Source organism: Malaya genurostris, chromosome 3 (assembly GCF_030247185.1).
Source record: "Malaya genurostris strain Urasoe2022 chromosome 3, Malgen_1.1, whole genome shotgun sequence".
Classification (NCBI taxonomy): Eukaryota; Metazoa; Arthropoda; class Insecta; order Diptera; family Culicidae; genus Malaya; species Malaya genurostris.
The window spans coordinates 191998693-192022007 of record NC_080572.1 but is presented as its reverse complement, the minus strand read 5'-3'; the positions used below and the strand labels follow the sequence as shown (position 1 = coordinate 192022007).

General features: G+C 36.3%; 1 protein-coding gene across 10 annotated transcripts in view; it reads left to right on the top strand.

Moving 5' to 3' along the window:
- Positions 1-2738: 2738 nt before the first annotated feature.
- Positions 2739-23315, top strand: part of LOC131439125 (protein alan shepard) — a 553131-nt gene continuing 532554 nt past the window's right edge. For 6 of the 10 annotated variants that reach the window (XM_058609783.1, XM_058609781.1, XM_058609780.1 and 3 more), the window contains exons 1-3: positions 2739-3198; positions 4654-4880; positions 6868-6963. In XM_058609783.1, the coding sequence (XP_058465766.1) occupies positions 6880-6963 (84 nt within the window). In that variant the 5' untranslated portion in view covers positions 2739-3198; positions 4654-4880; positions 6868-6879. The remainder of the gene's footprint in view (positions 3199-4653; positions 4881-6867; positions 6964-23315) is intronic. The other 4 variants (XM_058609774.1, XM_058609773.1, XM_058609776.1 and 1 more) reach the window with 4 other exon arrangements.

Genomic DNA, 23315 nt, shown 5'->3' with positions numbered 1-23315 from the left:
TTTAAAATGAGTGTAACAAAATGTATATCCATTCAATGTTCAATGTTGATTTTGCGTTCTTTGAACCAATTTGACACAAATTTCGAGATATGCTTTGGATCTCCATCTTATCTGCGACCTTCCCTCTAATTTTTGCACACTTGTTGGAAGATTTCGCTTCAGTATGATCAAATAAACTTCCATTGTCCAAACACACAATGCCATTGAACCCCAAACCAAGATACATATTTTCTGACAATTTGAAAAAAAATTATTACGAGTTTCTAAAGTACTGATATTGCTCCATATTTTACTGAGGTTTCAAACAATGCTTTTCCAGACTTTCTCCAGGTTGTCTCCATTTGCGTGTGATATCATCAGAACCAAATAGCACTGTTTTAGTCTCGTCTGACCGAATTACTCGTTACCAGTCGACCATTGTCCACCCTCATTTTTGTTTACGGCCATATGCGATACGTTTGAAAGTATGTCAAATTCGTATTACTGTTTACGTTCGAATCAATCGCACTTTCAAACATCGTACATACATAACGCTCATATTTTTTTTAGTGAAAAACAGTGCATTTGGTATAAAAATCAAGAAAATACATCTCGTAGCTTGTTCATATCTGGGGTAGTTTTTTTTATTTCCCTTTTTTGATGACGATTTTGATTCAGTTATTGTGACGCATTCTGAGTAAGAACGAATAATGATAAAAATTTTGTATGCGTGTATTTGCACCCACATTCAATTACAATTCGTTGTTTGCATGTATTTACATTCGCTACGTGTTGTCACTATTCTTTCTGACGTTTTGTATTGGCGCCAATCAAAATGCGACGCTTTAAAGCTTTAGTATACTGTATTTATTTTTTAATATGAAAAATACAATATCTTCCAGTGGAAAAATACAGCATAAATTAAAATACAATACGTTCGTGGATAAAAAGCAATGCGCAGTATTTGGTTCGCAAATACAGTACAATACTGTAAAATACAGTACGAATACGACTGTTATACATGTATAAGAACAATACCAATTTAACTTTAAACCATCAGTGCTTGTACAGGCTTAAGTTGTGTTGTAGAACGTTTGATCTCATTTGTTATTTAACAAGCTTTTTGCTAATTTTGTATCATTAATTTTGTTTACGTCCGTATCGACCATTCGACGAATACATACTTTCGAACGAATACGAACAAATGTGTACGAACGCGATTCCTGTGCAAAGGAAGTACCGGCATCGCAGGTAGTTTGTTAGTAAGATTCCAAGCATCAAATGAGTGACGAATGCTACATAATACATAAATATCGTACTCAAGATTGTTTTATTCAAGTCGACGATAAAAATTTTTAAATTAAACTTCGTGCAAAGTAAAAACAAGCATTGCGGATAGCAGTCCACTCAGTAGTATCTGCTAAAAATATGTAGCGTTATTCTTGTTTTCGATAGTCTACATATTTAATACATTGATAACAACATGTATTCAAAATAAAATAAAGCATGTTTACCCATGGTGTATTTTCCATAAAATACCTAATGGATATGGTAAAATTTGATGCGATAAAACTTGGAACCGCCCATTTATTCGAATGCTCACAAAAAAAAATTTCTGAATGATTTATCCAAGAAATAAACTTTTCAGTTGATTGCAAATCACTTTCACATTCGAAAGGAAAGTCGTTGGAAATCGGATAAACTGTTTTCAATGTATTCGAACGGTTCATTCGCCACATTGAACTGACGAATCCAAACCACTGAATTTCATTTATTCGTCTGTAAACGAGAATGGGACATTTCATTCGTACGAATGATGTTCGAATACACGCACCGTTCGAAACTAAGCATTCTAACGTTTCGCATATGGTTACTCAAGGGAATTTGAGTGATTTCTTCATCGCTTAGCATTTATTTGAAGAATTTTACTGGTATTTCAATATTTTGTGTTAAACGAGTATATTCGTCGAATGGTTGATACGGACGTAAACAAGAATGAGGGTGATGATTAGGGCGGGACAAAATATCGATTTCAGCTCCACCAAACTTTTGGGTCCATTTGGGTCCCATAGGCCGCCCGAGGTTTAAAGTTTGTATGGGATTTAGTATGGAGAAATTCACTTTTAACAAAAAAATCGGCTGGAGATCAATCAATGAACTCTAAAAATCAGTGCATGTGATATGATGAGGAAGAAAATATTAGAAGACCGCAAAACAATCCGACCTTTGCAGAAAAAGTTATTGAAGGAAAACCGGTACAAAGTCCGAACAATGACTCATTCATTAATGTATCTAGCACCACTGCGCTAGTAAAAGTAATATGATGTGACTTTCTTTTAATGTGCTATAACGGTTGATTCTTCTTTCATCTCAGATTGTCAATTGATTTATTTGTTCAAACATGTTAGAGGAAATGGTCTTGATGGTTATTAGTTATTGATGTTCCGAAATCATTCCATATGGCCAATCACATTTTAAGGCTAGTCACGTTGTCGCCAACGATTATCAGGTCACATTCGAATCACTCACCACCGGTCTACATCGAACAGATCTGTCAACGTACCGTCAATAGAGAGAAGCCGACCAAGTTTCTCGAGAGAGTGAGCTCCTGATATTTTCAGATCACGTACCAGTCAAAACACCGGCGGTTGTGTGGATCAATCCGCGAGTGTTTCGGGTAACTCGTTCTGATCCCACACTCACTCACACACGGGATACACAGAACTCTCTGAAGTCTGTCATTTTTCGGTATCAGCCTAATCGCGTTATTCGCGTTTTTCGTATGTTGTGTGCTGCGCCACTCGCCGTGGTGTTGTTAGCAAAATTTGCTGAAAACCGTGCAAATTAAAGCTAATTCCGTGTTTAGTTTGTATCGGCTTCCGACGAGACACCGCTGCTTGTGCCCTCGAAATTGTGTTTGTCCGGAGCTCCGTATTCCTTGCTATTTCGTTTGCAAGGAATTTCGATCGACGACCTTCCGGAAGGAGGAAGAAAATTTGTGTGGCCGGTTTCTGCTTCTCAACCCGTTTTGTGTTCTTCGCTGTGAATTTTGTTTTCCTCGAATATATCTGCATGCAGCAGAATAGCCCCGATTAGTGAATTTTCCCCAAAAATTGCAAAATTGCGCAATTCTGTGTATTAGTGACTGCAGTGAGAGTAGATAAAATTTAAAAGAAGAATCCTTTTTCACGACTCAGGTGCTGCGGTGTGAAGTGAGTGGTAAGTAGGATTTGGGTAAAGAAGCTAGGAAGAAAAATGGTCACGCAATTTGACAAGTGCTATAGAGCCAGTGCACTCATCGACAGGGTTGCCTAGTTTGTTGGTTTCCTGAGTATACTTGCCGGTTCGGTGTTTTTGCTAGTACATATAGGTAAAAATAGTGGTTGTTTGTCATTTAAAATTAAAATTTGATTTAAAACTGTTGATGCCAGTCATCTATCTGATTTTGGATAGAACAAGAAGATACCAGTTCAGTCCAATAAATACCGGAGCACCAACTAAACTGGACATCCTCTTCAAAGTGGATGTTGAAAATTGATTCATAGAGCTTATTTTGTTGTTGAATTCATTGCTGAATATCAAGAAAAACAAAGTTTCAAACGAAAACGTATAAACTATTCCGTATTTTCATAAAAAAAATAAGCAAAATTTGAGTAATGTTAGGTATCTTAAGAAGCTGTAATGTGCTCTGAAATGAATAAAATTTTGTTAAATAATTTTATTTAAATCCTCTTGAATGTAATATGAATTGATTGCATTGTAGAAAGCATTTAGAAAGATAATATGAAACAAAAACACCACCCTTTAACTTTAATAGAATTTTTATTTAACGAAATGATAGGATTTCTATAACCTTAGAACAAGTTATCGTTTACTTGAGTGCATTGCACAGAAAAAAAAACTCTGCTCTGGCATGGCATCTCAGTATTCATTGTATTTGAACAACTTTCATATGTTCCCGGAGAAAAACAATAGTAAATTATGATTACTTTCAAAATATTACAACTATGGATAACTAGAATGTGTACTCAAGCACCAAAAAACCTTAGAGCTGTTTTTGTCAACATTAAATATATTAATTCAACAAACCAATACCAATAACGTGGTGACTAAAATTTCACGAACAAGTATTCTGTTTTGCAAAGCAGCGAGTAAGAATTTATGTCTTGATATGAAAACAAAGCGTTTCTAAATAAGTCATGGTACAGAACAGTTTGTCAGATAAATTGAATTTTTGTGTGGTTTTTATCTATTCCAAATGTTGAGAACGCGATTTTAGACTATTACCTTACAAAACATATAAAAATGTGTAGTGCACGTTTGAACTATGCAAACACTGGTTTTATTTTCCGTTATTTGTATTTTCATTTTGAAGCTCAACTAAACTGTATCAAACGAACGAATTATTAACTTCAACCCAACATCAGAACTTCAGTGGCTGTCAAAAATTACCCCTCAATGGTAAAAAATTCTCTCTTGTCTCTTGAAGATTTAATAGAAATTAGTACTATTCAACCTTCGTATACTGAACTAGCAACGTTTGGCAACCCTGAACTCTTGTCAATTTGCGAGCTCTCGCCATTTATGTTGTGAAAATCTGTACAATGAAGAATCACGCGAAAGAACGTAAACAACAGGGAACTCTCGCCTATCGTGTCTGTTCTGTCTCTTCAGTAGCAGTGCCGTTGTTTGTGGAACTCACAGCACTGTGTTAGTGAGTGATTGAACCTGTGCGCTACGGACGATTGCATTGCCATTTTTTGATGTGTTGCAAGTGAAAATTTTGAAGTGTTTTCCTCCCCGGCAGGATTCTCGTAGCTATCCAGTAGTGCCTTTCAATAGTGGAAAAAGCATTGAAATTGAACACAGTGAGAACATCAGTCGATCTGCAGCAAATCTCGGTAAGTTTCGCGAACGGTCGCTAATTTTCATACTATTCGCATAAACTGCATTATTTTTATTTTTTTGCTGATTAGACAGTGGTCACTCAATGCCTTGCGTAGGAAATGAGTAGCTGTTGGGTGGAGTTGGGTACAGACGAAACTGTCATGTCTGCCCGAAATGTTTGAACTGTCCTCGCGTTCAAATTACTTATGATATCGAAAACCGTATCATTGATGGTTTATTAAATCCACATTTTAAAATGTACACATCTGAAGCTCCAATGTGCCATTTCATTGGAAGGGTTTGACCTACTACTTTCCAATTTTTGAGGGTTTCAAATTTGAAAATAATTACAATTTGTTTTGAAACACAGCTCCAGAGGGACATTCTAACTAGATATAACCAGTTGAAAAACATTTATTTCTGAACCGAAAATTTTCTAAGTGTCACAAATTGTTTTTAAAAATTTTTAAAATAACACCAGATCTAGATGCTTCGTGCATATTTAAATCAAAACAAGAAAACCACATAACATTGAAGATTCGCGTTAAAAAAAACCGCGTAACATCGGAAATCCACGTAAAAACCGTTGCAAAATGCGCGTAAAAAAACCTCAGTGAGATTATCTGACACATGACTCACTTTTAAAGTTGATCTAACGTATATTTACTGCCCTTTGACATATTTTTAAGCGCTTAAACACGTCAAAGTTCACGCAAACTTACGTGCAGGAACATGTAATATTGTGCGTTTTGAAAATTCCATGCCTTAAGAAACAATGAACTGAAAAAAATAAAAACTGATGGTGACGGGCGACGACGAATTGAACCATTGGAATCATTGGATAACAAAGTACACCCGTAATCGATTAAGTCACAGAATCACGCATCTACTTAGCCGCACTCCAAAAAAAAAATTGAATTTTACAAGGTGACTTAATCCGTCATACGATGTAATTCATAAAGACCTAATTTGTCAAATGACGGAAAAATTTTTTTGTAATGACTTAATGTTAGATGAGCTTGAATTTTACTGGTTTCGACTGTAACTTGCGTTCTGCTAGCAGGTGTGACTGTATGCATTTAAATGCTTCTTTTACCAGCCAAGCAGATGCATGCTTCTGTGACTCAGTTGATTAACAGACGTACTTGCGATCCAATGATTCTTGGTTCAAGTCGCGGCAGTTGCTATTAGTATTCTATTTTTTTTATTTCAATGAATTCCATGTCATGGAGTTTTAGACATAATATTAAATGTTCTTTCATGTAAATTTGCGTGAGCTGCGACACTCCATTTATATGCATCTAATAAGATGTAAAATCACAGGATTTTTTTTAAGTGTGCGGTAAATGATGCAAATACAGTTGCTAGCCGAAAGGAAATAAAAGTAGGAACCAGTAAAATTCGGTCATTACAAATGGAATTTCCCGTCATTTGACAAATTAGGTGTTTTATGAATTGCATCGCATGAGAGATTAGGTCACCTGTAAAATTCAATTGTGTCGAACTTATATATATGAGAAAGGCAAAAACACATAACATCCCTCAAGTTTTGCGGTATCAATAGGTATCTAGAGAATACGCTTACCATACCTGCGTAGACTCACAACAAAAGCACCGAATTCGCTGGTGGTTTGTGCGAATGAGTACCGTAAAATTCGACTGCAGGATGCACAAAAATATACAAACACAACAAAAAACTCCTCCCTCCGTGGTGAATAGAACAATAGGATGGAAATTTCATTCAGTCGTACTACGTTATTGTTTTCGTTGCAGTTGTGTGAGTGTGCGAATGTGATCTTTTGTGTTTCACATTTTTCGGTATAAATTAGTCATTTATCAAAAGCCAGAAACACCGGAGTGCAAGTTTTTTTAGACAAAAGCCAACTCTGAGGTGTATTTAATTATTATACGGTGTTTGGTTACAGGAACAGTTTTGAGTTGACTAGCTCAATTATCACGGTATATTTATATTGGTCTTTATTTTTCGATTCGTACTTCTAGGGTGTCAGCAGTATGCAACAGCCACGTTACAGTCCCGCACCACCACCAGCCGGCATGCGTCCACAGATGCCACCCAGACATCAGATTATTCCAAACGTAAGCTCACCAAAAATTATTGTTACGAAAACTATTTAGCTACCCCGGACTGGTTTTTAGAATGTGTTGTATAAATGTTTTGAGTATTCTTTATTTTGATTCGATACTACCAAAATTCATAACTGAGGTTCCAATCTGGGTAAAATTCCTTACAGTGCCTAAAATGATTCTTGTTTTTACTGGCTCTTGATTACGTAATCCAGTGTGGCCGGGAAAAAACCGAGAAAGAACCGGGAATTTTAGTGCAAAACCGAGAAAAATATTACTCACTTTAAATCTTTAAAGTAACGATTTCCAGCATCATTATTATCCTGATTCAGCAAGTGAAATATAAGAGGAAACACCGAATTTTACGTTTAAGCGAGAATCAAAGTTTTGAAACAACTTATTATATGCTACACAGCTTCTATGTTAAACAATCCATTGGAACTTGGGCCATTGGGTCTAGCTCAACAATTTTTGTAAGGAATTGACAACAATTTTAAGTCAGAAAGCATCAGAGCTTTTTTAGTTGTTATCAATAACAGCACTATAAATGCTAATAAAAAATAAGGATAATTTTATTTGTATTTGGTGCCGCATGGGTACCGGTTTTTTGCTAAGTGCTCCATGAGCCGAAGGCGAAACGTAAAAAGTGAAATTAGTTATGTACACTTAAAGCTTGCTTCAGATAGAATTGGAACAAAGACAATTGCCTGTATTTCAGTTATTTATTATTGAATTCAAGATCTTTTTTTATACAAATGTAGCGTTTTCTTCATACTTCATACGGATAAAATTATTCGTCACGGTTTCGAAGGAATTATCGAATTTTTCCTGTAACACGGCTCATTCGTTTTTGGGGACACTCTTTTTTGTATAGTTCCGATGTCATTGTCTTATTTGTAACGAAAACTTTCGTTTTTTTGCCACAGCTGCAAATGCCCTGCCAAATCATAAATTTTCTTCCAAATTTGTCGGCAAAACAAATTTAAATTATCTGGAACATCCCCCCGAGCCGTTGCCAAGTAAAATTTTTGACCTGGGATTTGCCCGAAGTCAGCCTTGACATAGGTTTCATCGTCCATCAGAAGACACCCGTCGAACTTGGTCAGCACTGGTCATATAGTTTCCGAGCACAAATTTTGACCACACTATTCTGTTTCATGGTCCGATTTGGCTGTTTGCTAGCTCGATACGACTTGATTCTTTCCCGGAGTCGAGTTCTCCTCACGGTACTATGGGCAGCACCGAATTTTCTGGCCAAATCACGGTCCGACAGATTAGGATTCCTCTTAATCGTCTTCAAAATCTTGCCACGCAGTTTCCGGTCGACAGTTCCACTCCGATGATGGGCTTGAGGCTTCCGAATCGTCGTCAATGTTTCCTTATACCGTTTGATAACGCACCATACGGTATTTCTGGGCATTTTCAGCTGTTTAGCTAGCCTAGATGTAGACCACAATGGATTTTCCAAATAACTGCACAATTTTTTTCCTTCTTTCGGCTTCCATGTTGATTGTTAACAAAGTACAGTCGATTTTGGGAATGTCTAAAATCATACGTGAAGCTGACAAAATTCCCGACACGTGGGCGCCAAGAGCTTCCAAATCCGTCCACCAGGAGCGCCACAATATGAGCAAAAGTTTGATCCAATTCTAAATGAAGCAAGCTTTAGCACAAAACCGGTACCCATGCGGTACCAAATCCAAATAAATAACTACAATCTGTTGACGGCCAGAACGTCGTCACTTAGTTTCGTTTTCTGTCGGCACGTTAGTATAGACATATCACTTCGGTGCAATAAGTGTGTTGTAAATAGCAATAACTTTACATCTGCTCAGCGATTTATGTTGAACCGTTAGGTGGCGTTATCAGTTCAACATAAACTGCTGACGCACTGGTGAGCCGAAAGCGAAACGTAAAAGGTGAAGGATAATTTGTGAGCTTTGGCTGGATTTCTATTAAATTTAAGAATAATTAAGTGGAATTCCTGGTAAAAGTAACAAATCTTAGGCTTTGGATAATAAACTACAGGGCTCGTACTCCCGCTTGGCGGGTGGTGGTGGGAGTCAATTTACACTTCTTACAAGTTAAAGAAGTTGGACACAGTCAGACCACAACGAAATCGATCTTTCGCTTATAAATGTAAATAAGGCGGGTGTGTAATGTTACAGACATAATTTGAAGGACGTGAATATGAATAAAACCGTCATTCTTCTTTTAAACTTCCAAATATCAATAATCTTTCGTATTAGTTGAATGGTTGTCTGTATTTTGCAACATCCACTGCTTGGCTTCAAAAACTGTAACGCTGCACATTCTACCACACAATTAAAATAAGCGAAACAAATGAGAGCTAAAAATTACAGTTTTGTGTTCGATACTTGTTTATATAGCGATTTGGAAGAATATCAACAAACCGAAATCCGTTATCTTGGATTTTAAGAATTCCACAACTACAAATTATTGATATGCACTCGTAAAGCGTTGTCAAAAAGTATCTTTTGACAATATTTATTACTAGAAAATAAAAATCCACATTGGTTTCATTTAATCATAGACTCAATCGACTCTAATTATTATTTTTTTAAGAACCTGCGTTCTCCAATGCTTCGCGGGTGACAGTTGCAAATATGGGTATATTCAATCAGATTTTTCAATATTGTGCTATTGAAATACTAAAACTACGAATAAAATACTAAATATATGTTTGGGCTGAATGGTTTCGAATCAAATAGTAGTTAAATTATACAAATCCATCCAAAAATTCCTGAGATATAGGCACTCAAAATTGTGACAGAAAACGGCAAACACGTCTTGAGTTTTTCTCTTCGATGCTTGTTTATACCAAACAAATTGGAAAACTTGAGTTTCGAGTTATTTGTGGTTTATTTCATACTGCTGAATTCTATCGTAAATTCATGATCATATCTTCGATGGTATGAGAAAAACATTACTTTGCTGCGTTAAGTACAATAAGAGCTCATCAACGATCATTTGCTACCATTTTTGTACAGAGTAAATTTTGAAAAGGTGCCCCATAGGAAAGTAAGATGTATTCACGTTGAAATGTATGGGTTAGAATAAGGACCATCCAAACATCTGCGAAAAAACAAACAATGTTACAGTGGTTTTTTACCTTTTTTTATAAATATAAAAAATAGGTATAGAATCCGCTCAAACTTTAAAAAATTGTTATATACCAATCGATTCAGCTCGATGAACTGAGCAAATGTCCGTGTGTGTGTGTGTGTGTATGTTGTTAACTAAGAGGTCGAGATCTCAGAGATGGCTGGTCCGATTTTGATCAAACTAGTCGCAAATGAAAGGTCTCCCCGTCACCCTGAACGCTATTGAATGGTTTTGAGTCGGATGTTTACTTTTTGAGTTATACGAAGTTTTATGTCAAAATTTTCAGTTTTTTGACAGTATCTGTCACAATTGACCTTGAAAACAGAATATATTTTCAGACTTAGATTCCGAACGGTAATAGCTATCCAACAAGCCATAGATGGTTAAAATCCGTCCATTTTTAACGGAGATATCGAAATTTTTGTGTAAGCGACTTTTTCCCCTATTCCAGCAGTAGGAGTTTTGAGCGCTGTATGACAAAGCAATGCTTAGGACCAACGTAAAACACGATTTTTTATAGTTACATACAATTGTTTCTAAGTACCCAAAAGACTGTACAGCATGATATTTTGCCTCGGGCCGATTTTAGCACGGTTCGTTTTTGGCAACATAATTGTTCGAATATGCCATACGTGAACCAAACGATGGCAGAATTGTCGAGTTGAAAGCTATTCCATAATTGAATTGATTTAAACTACTTACAGCAATAAATACTGAAATAACATAAAACCCATATTCCATTCGAATCAGTTCGTCGAGATCAGCAAATGCGTGTGTGACAAATAATTTCAATCTATTTTCTCGGAGATGACTCAACCGTTTTCTACAAACTCAGATTCCTATGAAAAGTCGTATGCTCCCAAACAAGGTTCCTGAATTACGTTTGGTTCCGACCTCTGGTTTCGGAGCTACAGGAGGACATGTGAAACGAAATTGAAATTGTGTAACTCATTTTTCTCATAAACGACTGAACCGTTCTAAGATTCAAATGAAGTCTAAGAATAATTTAAGATTCAAATGAAAAGTCTTTAGATTCTATAAAACATTTTGCTTTTCAGTCAGATCTAACTTCCGGTTTCGGGGATACAGGGTTTGCAGATTTGGATAGTCGATAACCAAATAAACTTATTTCATTTTTGGTTGTATTCAGTTTTCGTTTCGGAAGGCACCCAAAAATTTAATTCGCACTGCGATTCCTCAAAGATGTCTACATTGATTTTCAAGCATTTTGAAACAAATCTAAACTATACAGCTACTCAGGTGAATTTGTCTGACTTCGGCTACACCGAATTCCGAATTCCGGTTATCGTATCGAATCGTTTCTCAAAGCTCAATCGTTCTCAAAAAAAAAAAAAACAAATCGAATTTCAAAAACAAAAATTCAAATTAAAATAAGTCCAATTTTATCCAATTCTGACTTCCGATTCTGGAATTGTAGGTTGATGATTTTTAAAAATTCAAACCGATGTAGAAGATGACAATCCCGAAAAGCTTTAAAATTGGATTCAAAACTATTGCAATTTATTCATCATATGGCCATACGAATCGGTTTGGATTATGCTGGTTCCTGAATACCGGCTCTGGAAGTACCTTAAATTACCGTAAACTCTAAAGTGGAGATTACTTCGACATATCATGGAATGTTTAATCGATTGTTAAACTTTTAGATTCAAATTCGATCCGATTTTCAGTTTCGACATTACAGAGTAATGAGTGATTAAAATCGCAAATTGCCACTTGAAACGACGGACATTAGAATAATGTCATGAAAACTGAAACACCGAAGAATATTCATGCAAAAAACACACGCGGATTGATAAAAAAAAGATATCATCTCACTGCTAGGTGGATTAAGCTTTTTTTTTCGAAGACTTACATAGTAGGAAAACTTCGCATTTTGGGAATATATTAATAGTTCTAAGAAGAATCGATGCATAGAACTGGACCTGAGTTCAAGAACTGAATTGGCTCAAAATTCAGGTGCAATTCAGTTCTAGAATTTGAATTCCGAAGCTGAATTTAGCTTCGAAATCTAGTTGCAGAATTCAGTTCCAGAATTCAGTTCCAAAATTCAGTTCCAGCATGCAGGCTCTGAGTTCCGAAAAACTGAATTGAAACTAAATTCTGAACCTGTAATTGAGTTCGGAATTCAGGTGAACTAAAATAGATTCGGAATTCATTTTTAGAATTCAGTTTCATAAATCAATCCAGAATTTAGTTCCCGAATCCAGATCCAGTATTCAGCACCCAGGTGAGAGCATGACCTGAGCGTTTGAGGTTTTGTACCTTGAAAAAGGTCTGATTTCGCTGTTGGCGACTGCTCGCCACCATGTCCGAAGTCCGAATGAGAGCACGACCTGAGCGTTTGACGCTTTTTTCAGGTTTGTTGATACTGATATTGGTGGAAGAACACATACTGGTGGTGATACGGATATTGGTGGAAACACATTCACATTCACATTCTGCGACGGCCAGTAATAAGCCGTCACTCGTTTACGCCTGAGACGTCAGAAATAATATAGCACTTGTGCAATATTATTTAAGGGTTGCATAAGTAGTGCAAACTTTGCGTCTGCTTAGCGGTTTAAGTTGAACTGCTAGGCACGAGATGGCAGTTCAGTTTGAACTGCTTTAAGCACTGACGAGCCGAAGGCGAAACGCGAAGAAATAGAAACAAAATATGTGCTTTTTGCACAAACCAACAAAACCCATAAATGTACTCAATATTTCTGTTTCCCCTGTCCTTTGGCTCAGAACGAAGAATGGAATCTTGTCCTCTTCGTTATCTCGAGAAGCTGCAAACAGCGTGGACAACATCGTCCAAAGTCTGCACGCCTAGTAGTTCGATTGCATGTTAAATATAGCTCTCTATTAGATTACGTTGTAGAATGCAGACAACTAAACAAATCTTACTTTTGCGAATTTAGATTTTTTAATACTCATTCTCTTAACAGTAATAAATTATTTGTTGAAATTACTATTTTTTTAGTTGAATTCACCAATTCAACGTGCTGTCATTTCTTAGCTAAGGCACACTTCATTTCCATTCAACTAATTTTTTAGTTGAATTAGATCAATAAAACGTTGTTTTCAACCAACATAAATGGTTGAATTGGCTTCTGCAATTTGCAGCTATATGGCGCTCTGTCACCGAAAAAAAGTTCACACTGCAATGACTACTAGCCACTAGATGGCACACTACTAGCGAAAAGAATTTTTCAATCGCGGTTTTTTTTTCTATATTGGCAGGTATAAATACGATGTTCTATTGAAAAAAAAGACATAAACGAAACATAAACTTCTTTTTACAAATTTTTCTTCTAAAATCCTGTTTTATTACTTCGCGAAATCGACTCTCTCACTGATAACTTTGAGCACTCGGAAAACAAAAATCGAATACAAGTAGTACACCGGACGGCGTAGCCCGGATGGTTGGAAGATACAAAAAACATCATTTGACATATACAATTAGAGTGCAACATTCGAAACTCACTTCACTGTTCCGCGTAAAAACATTATTACGCACAATCGCTTCAAATGCGCACAAATTCAAAAAATTTACATATCGGTTTAAAAACTTATGTATGGATATATCGTAACACATGCGAAAAACATCAAAACAAGTTGCAAGCAATTTCAACTAGACTGTCCTTTTTACCTTTTTAATGGACTGTTTTGCTTTGACACTTCTCATGAGTTTTTGGCTAATAAGCTTGTTAATAAAAATCAATTTCCTTTTAGTTTTCTTTGTGCTGTCCTTCAGTAATGTTGATGATAGATAAATGGAAACAAATTTTCTGATTTTAATAACAAAATTGAGAATGCGAATTTCGTGTTGGATTGAAATATTGCTGGTTTTTGTCCAGGATATTCGCCAACTAAACACATTCGCTTTTTTCCAGCAAAGTAAATCCTCAATTTTAACTAATTTCAAAGTTATTTTGGAAATTTTGTTGTTAAAATTAACGAATTCATAAAGAGAAATACGAGTTAGGCGCAGAGCTAATTTCGGTCGTTCCGTGCATTTGTACATAGGTAAAGTAATAATCGTATGTACCGCTTCAGACATAAAGCACTATATAAGAAAACAGTTCTAAGACCGAAGCGGATACAATACGAAATTATAGCCAACGTTTCATTAACGAAAACATTAAAACACAGAAGCAGTTTGTAGGATGACAACATAACGAAACGATACAGACGCATGACCAATGATTGACTGGTTACCGAGTGAAGCACATTTCCTGCCCCAATTCTCTGGCGAACTTACAATAGTTGCAAATTGTTTACCGTAAAGGAATTTGTCGCTTGAGTTGCATGCTGGAGGATTTCCTCCTTCGTTACTTGTGTTCATTCGGGCACCATAGCCTAGTTCGTGCGGTATTTTAAGTGTGGAGCCTTGTATCCCCAAACCTCGACCAGAGTAGCCCATAAAAGAAATAAAAAACAATAGCTTGGATGAATGGAATATTTAAAAAAACTGAACATATGTTATTTGGGTTTTTTTTATGTGAAACACATCTTTATTTTCTATATAGGGGTGCAAATCAGAAACTCAAGGAAAAATACACGTAGAAATGTGGTCAGGTTTTAAACACTTACAGCTCAGTCTATTTTGTATCAATTATTAATATTATTTCATTATTTAATTGGAAATATTTCTATAGGATTCGATTTGAATGTATCAAGCCACGTATTTTCAATTATAAATGATTGAAATTTTGATTAGTAGCGAGCAGTGTTCTATTTTGTCTGCTAAAAAATCCGGCATATCGGATTTCCCTGCCATAGACGACGGTTTTGGAGGAGTAAGCGATATATCAAAGGGAAAGCATCGCTCTGATTGGTCAATCGATGCAAAAGCGAAGCTGTTGGAAGCACGCGAATCTATAAATAGGAGTGAAATTCTAGCTAACGTTTCAATCCTACGCGTAGCATGCTAGTGGTAGGTTGTTGCTAGACAGCAAGACAAAAAGTGCCATAAAACGATTTGAAGCTTTAATTGGTATGCTCTGATATTGTGTCATGTAAGCTCGGATGAAATTTCATGTTATGTCGTTTCGCCTGAGAAATTGACAACTACCCCGGGTAAATTTTGAGTGCTTAAGATGAATTTCTAATTTACATAAGAAGAACTCGATTGATAATGAGAAAAAGTTTATCGCTTCAACCTAAATCGCAGAATGGTATAGAAACTTAACGTTATAAAAATAACTGCTTGCATACAAAACTTGAACACAAGCTTGGCGAAGAGAAGCTTAAATATTAAAATATATAATTGCATACATTTGGGATATTAGAGCAATTTCGTCGGCTATAAAACAAACAATGTTCGGTGATGGTTCCTAATCAAGATCAATCTAAGCAGACTCTCGTGAACTGTTTAATTATAGATCATTAGAAATTTTGGTTGCGTTGTTCCACATCAATGGCTCGAACAACCCCATGGGGCTGATCCTTGCAGTTTTTTCTAAAAACCGGGAATTTTTATGTCGCGTACCGCGGGAAAACCGGTAGATTTTTAACCTAGAAACGTTCGAGCGTTAGAATTCACTTTTTCCAGTTAGCTCACTGTCAGTTCAAGGCTAAGTACATGCTTCATGAATTGAGTAGGTTTATGAAAATGTTTAACCAAATGGACATCACGGCTCATTAGCAGTAGAATTTATGCGGCTCATTGATCTTGAACCGATTTCAGTTATTTTTCTACCGTATACATCATCAGCGAACAATTGAAATGCGAAACTGTTTTGAAAGTAAACATTACTTTCCAAATAGAAGCTAAACTGTACTGCAGCTCTCCTGTTGCCTGTTGGAAAAATACTTTTGACCTACTAGCGTAGAATTAATTTCATGTGCGGACCCCGAACCGATCCAATGGCGAGTAATGCTCGATGCGCAAAATGTTTTTTTTTGCTCCTGCCAGCAACATACTGCTCCGATTTCAGCTGGCATGCCTGCGTCCTTCAGATCCTCCGGGATAAGCTGTAAGCGCAAGAAAGCTAGAACCCTCCAATTATACCGGTCCAGCAGGTCGGGCTGGAGTGACTCTCGAAATTCTTGCACTCAATTTGCTGCTCAACTGGGTGGAAGTAAATGGGGCACACTTTCGGTCTTGTGCAACCGCGAAAGGAACATTTGCCCCTCCTCGACTAAATGGTTGATGTTCTTCCTTCTGCGCTCAGTATGGTATGATGCGAAATAGGTCGTAAGTTGCATCCGAAAATTTGTAACTCTCGGAAATGCATTACGCAAACATTTTACACTGCAACGATGATAACTGCTGATTGCGGTTGGGTTTGTCGTTATTCAAGGCAGATGAACTATTTTCTCATCTTAAATACGAGTTTCGATTTAGTTTGTAGTTTGTAGTTGTTGACGTGAAGGTTCTGTTGATTGAACTTTATTACGGTGCTAACTTACATTAACTCTACTCGAGCTTATATGAAAACTTTTGACCAAGTATGATCATACAGCTTTTATCACGGAAGCACCATCAGCCAGCGCAATACTTCAGTACATAAATGTAAGTACTTTTCCCATTTGACCTCACATGCCGCTCACTCCCTGAAGGAGTTCTACCCGGAATGTATGATTATTTTCGTAACAGCGCCAGAGCGCGAAATATGAAGTATTACTTTATCAGCTTAATATAGTGCTGGATGCACTCACTAGAGAAAAGTTACTGTTTTTAAAACTGGTATCTGCTTGATCCCTCCGAGATGTAGTCTAGACAAAAATTCTATTATTCATACGGTTTTTATTAAAGTGAATTAAGTGACGAATGTTACAAACGCGTTTAACATGAATTTAAAATGGATGAAGACTTTTCTAGAAGTTGTAACCCTTGACGCAATTGTCCAAAAGTTGCTACTAGAGTGGATAAAACTTTGCGTTTGCTTAGTCTTTCAAGTGGAACTACTAAATGCAATAGTAATTTATGTTGTACTGTTATGCACTAATTAGTCGAAAGTTACGAAAACGAAAAGTCCAATTTGTAGATTTTAATCATTGTTTCTAGAATTTCCGGAACAGAAACTCGAGAGTAGTACAGCCAAAGCCATTTTGAATGACCATGAACTAACTGAACCATCAAAATGAAACAGTTTGGTCTATTCTCTTCGGTAGTTGAAATCGTCACTTTTAAGGACGGTTTGAAATTTTTAACACAGATCACGTTATAAGCAACAGAGCGTTCGCGACCACTATTTCCGGTATTACAGAAATCGGAAACCAGAGACTGGTAGATCCGAAATAGGTTTGTATGACCGTCAACTATCAAGGCCTCTAAATTGGAACAGTTTCGGGCCTAATTTTGACGATTTTTTCGTGTTCTACATCATCGCTTTAACATTTTTGATACTCATCACCCTGTAATTCCAGCACCGGAAGTCGGTTCTGAACAAAATTGCACAACAACTAATAAATCCATAAGACCTTCTATTTCTATCTATGTTAGTGAAAATCTGTTCAGTCATCGCCGTGAAATCGAAATGAGTTCCATTTTCGAGTTTTCCACCTTTTCTTTCGATGCTTCCGGAACCGAAAACTGCTGCCAACAGCTAAGAAGATCGGTTAACTAGAATTTATATTCGCGTGTGCTTTTCAATGCTATGAAATTTCGATATACTTTTGGATAAGATTTTTTTTATTAAACTTATCATCGATATAATAGCAGAAATCCACATGCTGCACGTTGAGCGAATCTGTCAATAATGTCACCAATAAAACCGCAATTGTTCTGTTAGACCCTATGTTTTCCCTAGCAATATGATGACTTTTAGGTGAAAATCTATGTCATTTTACAATCTGGGCAGCATATACAGAATCTGTGAAACTCAGATTAATCCGTGAACCTGGCATTTCTGGAGACAGCAATTTGTTCTCAACTGCCATAAACATAAGCTACTGAAGCCTCTCATGAAGGTGTGCATACAAGGTCTCACAGAGCCAAAAGTGACAGAGTGAATCACAAATCTCAGAGCTGAGCTGTGTAAATCCTTCTCTTCTTAAATCTGTACAGTAACTCATGTGTACGGAAAAGACACTAACACTGCGACACGACATACATGATATTTTTAGTTGGATGTATATGAGACGTGTGTAGATACACGCAATTTGGGTGCACAAGGAAAAATGTTCGAGTTCAGCGTGTCACGTATTGGTTACGACAAAACGATATGAGAAGTTTAGTTGTTATTGACAAGAAAGCGCAAGAAGTTTATAAAATATTTGTACATATTCTGCTGTGAACAAAATCGCTCATTATTCTCTATTCGGTACCATCCGACCTGAATGCGGATAGAGATGCAGTTAATTTCTGCACAATTTGGTCGGTTGTGCAGTGCACAAGGTGAACATGAGGACGAGACGCCACTAGTTTTAGTTGGTTCGCTCTGTTTACAACGTCACTTGTAAAAAACATTTATAAAAATGATATTTTTATACTCAGACAAAACATTTATAAAAATGATATTTTTATACTGTCAAATCCGTTCCGAAAATACTCAATTTGCAAGGGTTCTTAAAGAATATCAATAAACCGTAAGTCGCCGGAATTCAGAACCAACTAAAACATCGCTTCCCGACATCTACTCATCGAACCTATTCCGAAAATACCCATATAGTAAGGGTTTTAAGTTATATTAATAAACCGGAAGTCACCATAGTGGAATTTAGAACCACCTCAAACATTGTTTTCCGACATCTACTAATCAAATCCATTCCGAAAATTTCCATATTGTAAGGAATTTTAAGGAATATCAATAAACCTGAAGTCGCCATCTTGGATTTTGACGACCCCAAACATCATTTTCCTGCACCCACTTATTACATCCGTTCCGAAATTAGCCATATGATTGGGGTTTTCTACATTCATTACAGAAAATTTTTTTTCGAACCAAATCCCAAACAACGTGAACTTTTTTTCACGAGCTAGGGTAAGGGCTCCCTATTTCATCTCATTTGTAAGGACGTCGCCTTCAAACCTCGATTTAGCCACTAAAATCACTATAGCTATGTCATATTACTGCTTCATTCGCTTTGCTCCACGTTGAGAATTGATTCACATTTCTTGAAAATTTATTTAATATTCATAAAACAGCTAAAAACACTTATGATGTGTTCACTACTCTGTTTCTAATTCCATCTCAATGGATTTTTATCCATCCTATCGTTGATCCTTTATTCATCCTATAAATTAGCAATGGCGACAGCAATCAAAACGAAATATTCCACTATTACACTCTCAGGTTCAAAATGTCAGAATTCTTAAAAACGGCCTAATGCCAGCTATGAAATCATTTCAACGCCTAATGCCAGCTATGAAATCATTTAATGCCAGTTTGAAATCATTTCAACGTTTAAAAATTTTTCGGTCGTTTCCGTTACTTTTCGCTTTAAATTTAAAATTTTACTGTAAAGTGAATTTAGTGAACTTTAAATAAAAACAAAACTGTAATTGTTACTATTTATTCATTAGCCCTTCTTAAAACAAAGTGTAGAGCCAGAGATGCCATTTATACAGATTTATCTGTGTTGTATAGATTTTTGCGTTCGCATACTGATTTAAATCAAAGTACAGATTTTATACCGATTTCCTTAATTTAATACTGATTTGTACAGATTCATAGAAAGTGAGAAGAAAAAAATTAGACTTTTCTCTCTGAGTATCTATTAGTATCTGATTGCAGTGATTCTTTAAAAGTTTATTAATCAACGGACAAATCACATGTTAAAGTTGAAATCTTTTATGCAGATAATTGATTATGATTAACATCATTTTATCAGTGAAAACAGATAGAGCAGATATAGACTTTCTATGCAACGTTATACATATTTTCTATAAAAATATATGGCATCTCTTGCACAGCCGATGAAACACACACACTTCACAGCGTATAGCGGAATGAAACCAGTGGTACTAGATTTGCCACAATGGTTATTTCATTAGTATTTAACACGCTCTTTCTGGTAATATTCGAAGCTGAAACAGTTTTATTGAAATATTAATATCAATAATATAATTAAACTAATGTCACGGATACCAAAAACATACTTTTTGATAATAATTTGAAGAAGAAAAACAATTTATTTTTTGTAACAATATGAGATAACTTGGCAACTTTGCGAAACCAAATGAGATGAAAACAAAGCGCAATCAAGTGAACGAAGTGAAAAACTTTCATTTCAAATTTTCTAACTAAACAAGTGGCAAGTGAACATAACTAATTATGAAGGCATCCAGCATTCAATGGTAGTGTAATTGTGCGAAATAGTGATCATGTTTTGAGACGAATCGATTAGTAGATAATCAGAAACATGACGAACTGTAAATCTTGAGACGAAAATGTGTTCTTAATTGAAAAGTGAGTTTATTTTAAATGAAAAAGACGATAGCCGAAGAACTTAAAACCATTTCTTTCAAAAGGAAAGTGTGACAATAGCTTTTATAATAATTTTAAAACATTTCACAGTATGGTTCAGGTAAGTTGTAAAATATTATTCATGTTCAAAATAATGAGGTGAAGGGATGAGATGGAAATAGGAGCTCAGATGAAATAGGGAGCCGTTACCCTACCTACATTTACGAACCCCCGTTAAGCTCGCAAATGAAGGTTTCGGTGTAGTGAAAATTGGATCAGCCGTCACCAAGTAAAGTGAGTGCACATATTTTTCCATTTTTTGATGCATATAACATTAGTGCATTAGTTCCGGAACCTGATGTCTGATCCGGATAAAATTCAATATCCACTTATGTGACTACCAAACCTTTAGTTTGTCTCTAATCTTTAAGAAAATCGGTTCAGCATCTTACTCTGCTAGTAACGCAGAAGGCATCCAGCATCCAATCGACGCCGTTCCGCCAGATATACCGGTGCATGGTCTATCATGGAAAACAAATGGTAGTCGGAAGGGTCCAAGTCTGGTGAATACGACGGATGAAGTAGCAGCTCCTAGCTAAGTGCTTTCATTATATCCTGAACCGGTTTTGCTTTGTGTGCAGGTGCATTGTCGTGTAATAAAATTACATTTCGTTGTCTTCTGGCCCATTATGATCGTTTTCTGATCAATTGATGGTTCAAAATGATCATTTGTTGTCTGTTGCAATTAATATTAACAGTTTTACCAGGTTTTAGAAGCTGATGAAATATCTTTCTGATCCCAGCAAACACAGAGCGTTGCCTTATTGCCGAATCGATCGGGTTTGGTTTTGTAGTCGAAGTTGATGGTCGTCCCGACTTAAGCCATAATTTTCTTCCGATTAGGATTTTTTAAATAAATCCATTTTTCATCGCCAGTAACAATTCGATGCACAACAGATTTTCTTTCGTGTCTTTGAAGCAAAATTTCTTACCTGATTTTTTTCGGTTTTTCATCGGTCTTTCATTCAGTTCGTGTGGCACACATTTTCCACTCTTTCGGACTTTTCTTATAGCATTGAAACGGTTAACGATTTATTAATTTTAGTTTGACGTAAAGCCGCCATGACTAAGTTCAGTTTTTGCAATGACTGAGCGGAAATATATATTGGAGAAGCCAAGTGAAAGAAAAACTAACAGAAAAGGTGATTTTTTTGGAAAAAGATACGCTCAGAGACAGGACTCGAACCTGCGTTCTTATGCATTCCGTGCATACGCGCTGCCATTTCGCCACTCTGATCTTGTTTTGGTCACTCTAAAACGCGAAACAGACATAGTAGCAACGTACATCGAACATGGTCTACATCCTGGCCGTCACCCGACCGATACCTTACATCCAAACATATTCTCTGTCCATGTTCGATGTACGTTGCTGCTATGTCTGTTTCGCGTTTTAGAGTGACAAAAACAAGATCAGAGTGACGAAATGGCAGCGCGTATGCACGGAATGCATAAGAATGCAGGTTCGAGTCCTGTCTCTGAGCGTATCTTTTTCCAAAAAATTCATCTTTTCTGTTAGTTTTTCTTTCACTTGGCTTCTCCAATATATATTTCCGCTCAGTCATTGCAAAAACTGGTCAGAAATTGTTTGTTGTGCAACATTTCTCATTCACTTTCGCTCTGACTCATTCGTATTTGCATCTGACTAGAAGTATCATCTTCATCTAATATTGCTTGATATTCGACAGTTCAAACTTTTTTGATGATCTTAATTTCTCACATCAAAATCATTATCTGTCAACCGTTTAAACCGTCTTCTGCATGTTGCTTCTGATATCGCATGAACTCCGTATGCTTCAACATGCGATCGATGCGACTCTACAGCACTTTTCTTCTAATAGAATTTAAAATTAATGCTTTTGTGGTGTTTTTTGAAATTCGACATTTTTAACACGATGAAAAAATATAGTGTCTCACCTATTGACGACTATAACAAGAAGCCAAATCCAAGATGCAGCAAAATATCTAATTGTATAACTACGTTTTCTACAACCTTAAAATTACTACTCTTGAACTATTCAAACCGCTTTCACTATTACAGTTCACCGTTTCCGCAATGGAATTTACTCAGGTAAACGATTTGTTTCAAATAAAAATTTAAAATTATTTTCTGTGATAATTAGATTCATGTTTTTATTTGAAAGTTCTGTTAAAACTGTGATAGTTTGAATGATAAGATCGAAACATCATAAAAGCTTTTACAATTAAAAATTGTTCAACTGCGAAAAGACTCCTATTTTCTCATCGTGGAGAATAAAAATTACACACTTCTATTTTATGTGAGCATCATGCCTACTATATGATTTCGACATATGCTGTCTAGTTGAGATGCCATGAAACTAAAGAATCAAAACGTCAAAATTTTGCTCAAGTATCGCGAAAATCCGAACTACTCGCACATCAAGTATGAAAAGTTGTTTCAAGTCGTCAAATCAATTGTCACCAACGTAGTTAGAAAGATCGGGCAGAAAAGTCTTGGCATTACATTCCTTTTATGGAATTTAACCTTTCTGTTTCAACAGACTTTGCAGCTGATTCATAGCGTTCTAGTACTACGATTCTGCTGGCACTAAGAATCGACAATTGGCTTGTAAAACGAGCGATATATGCATTGAACCGCCAACCAGGGCTAAGCGAAAAGCGGTGACCGCAAAAAAAAAGCGTCGTAAAAAGTGACAAGCTGATTCAAGCTAACTCCGAGTTTATCCGTTAGAGATGTCGCAAACAAGCTGGTAATGTCATTGACTAGAAGGCTGTAACTCCAGTTCTTGACGTTAAGCGTCTATTTACAATCTTAGGAAAACAGCCATTGTTGCA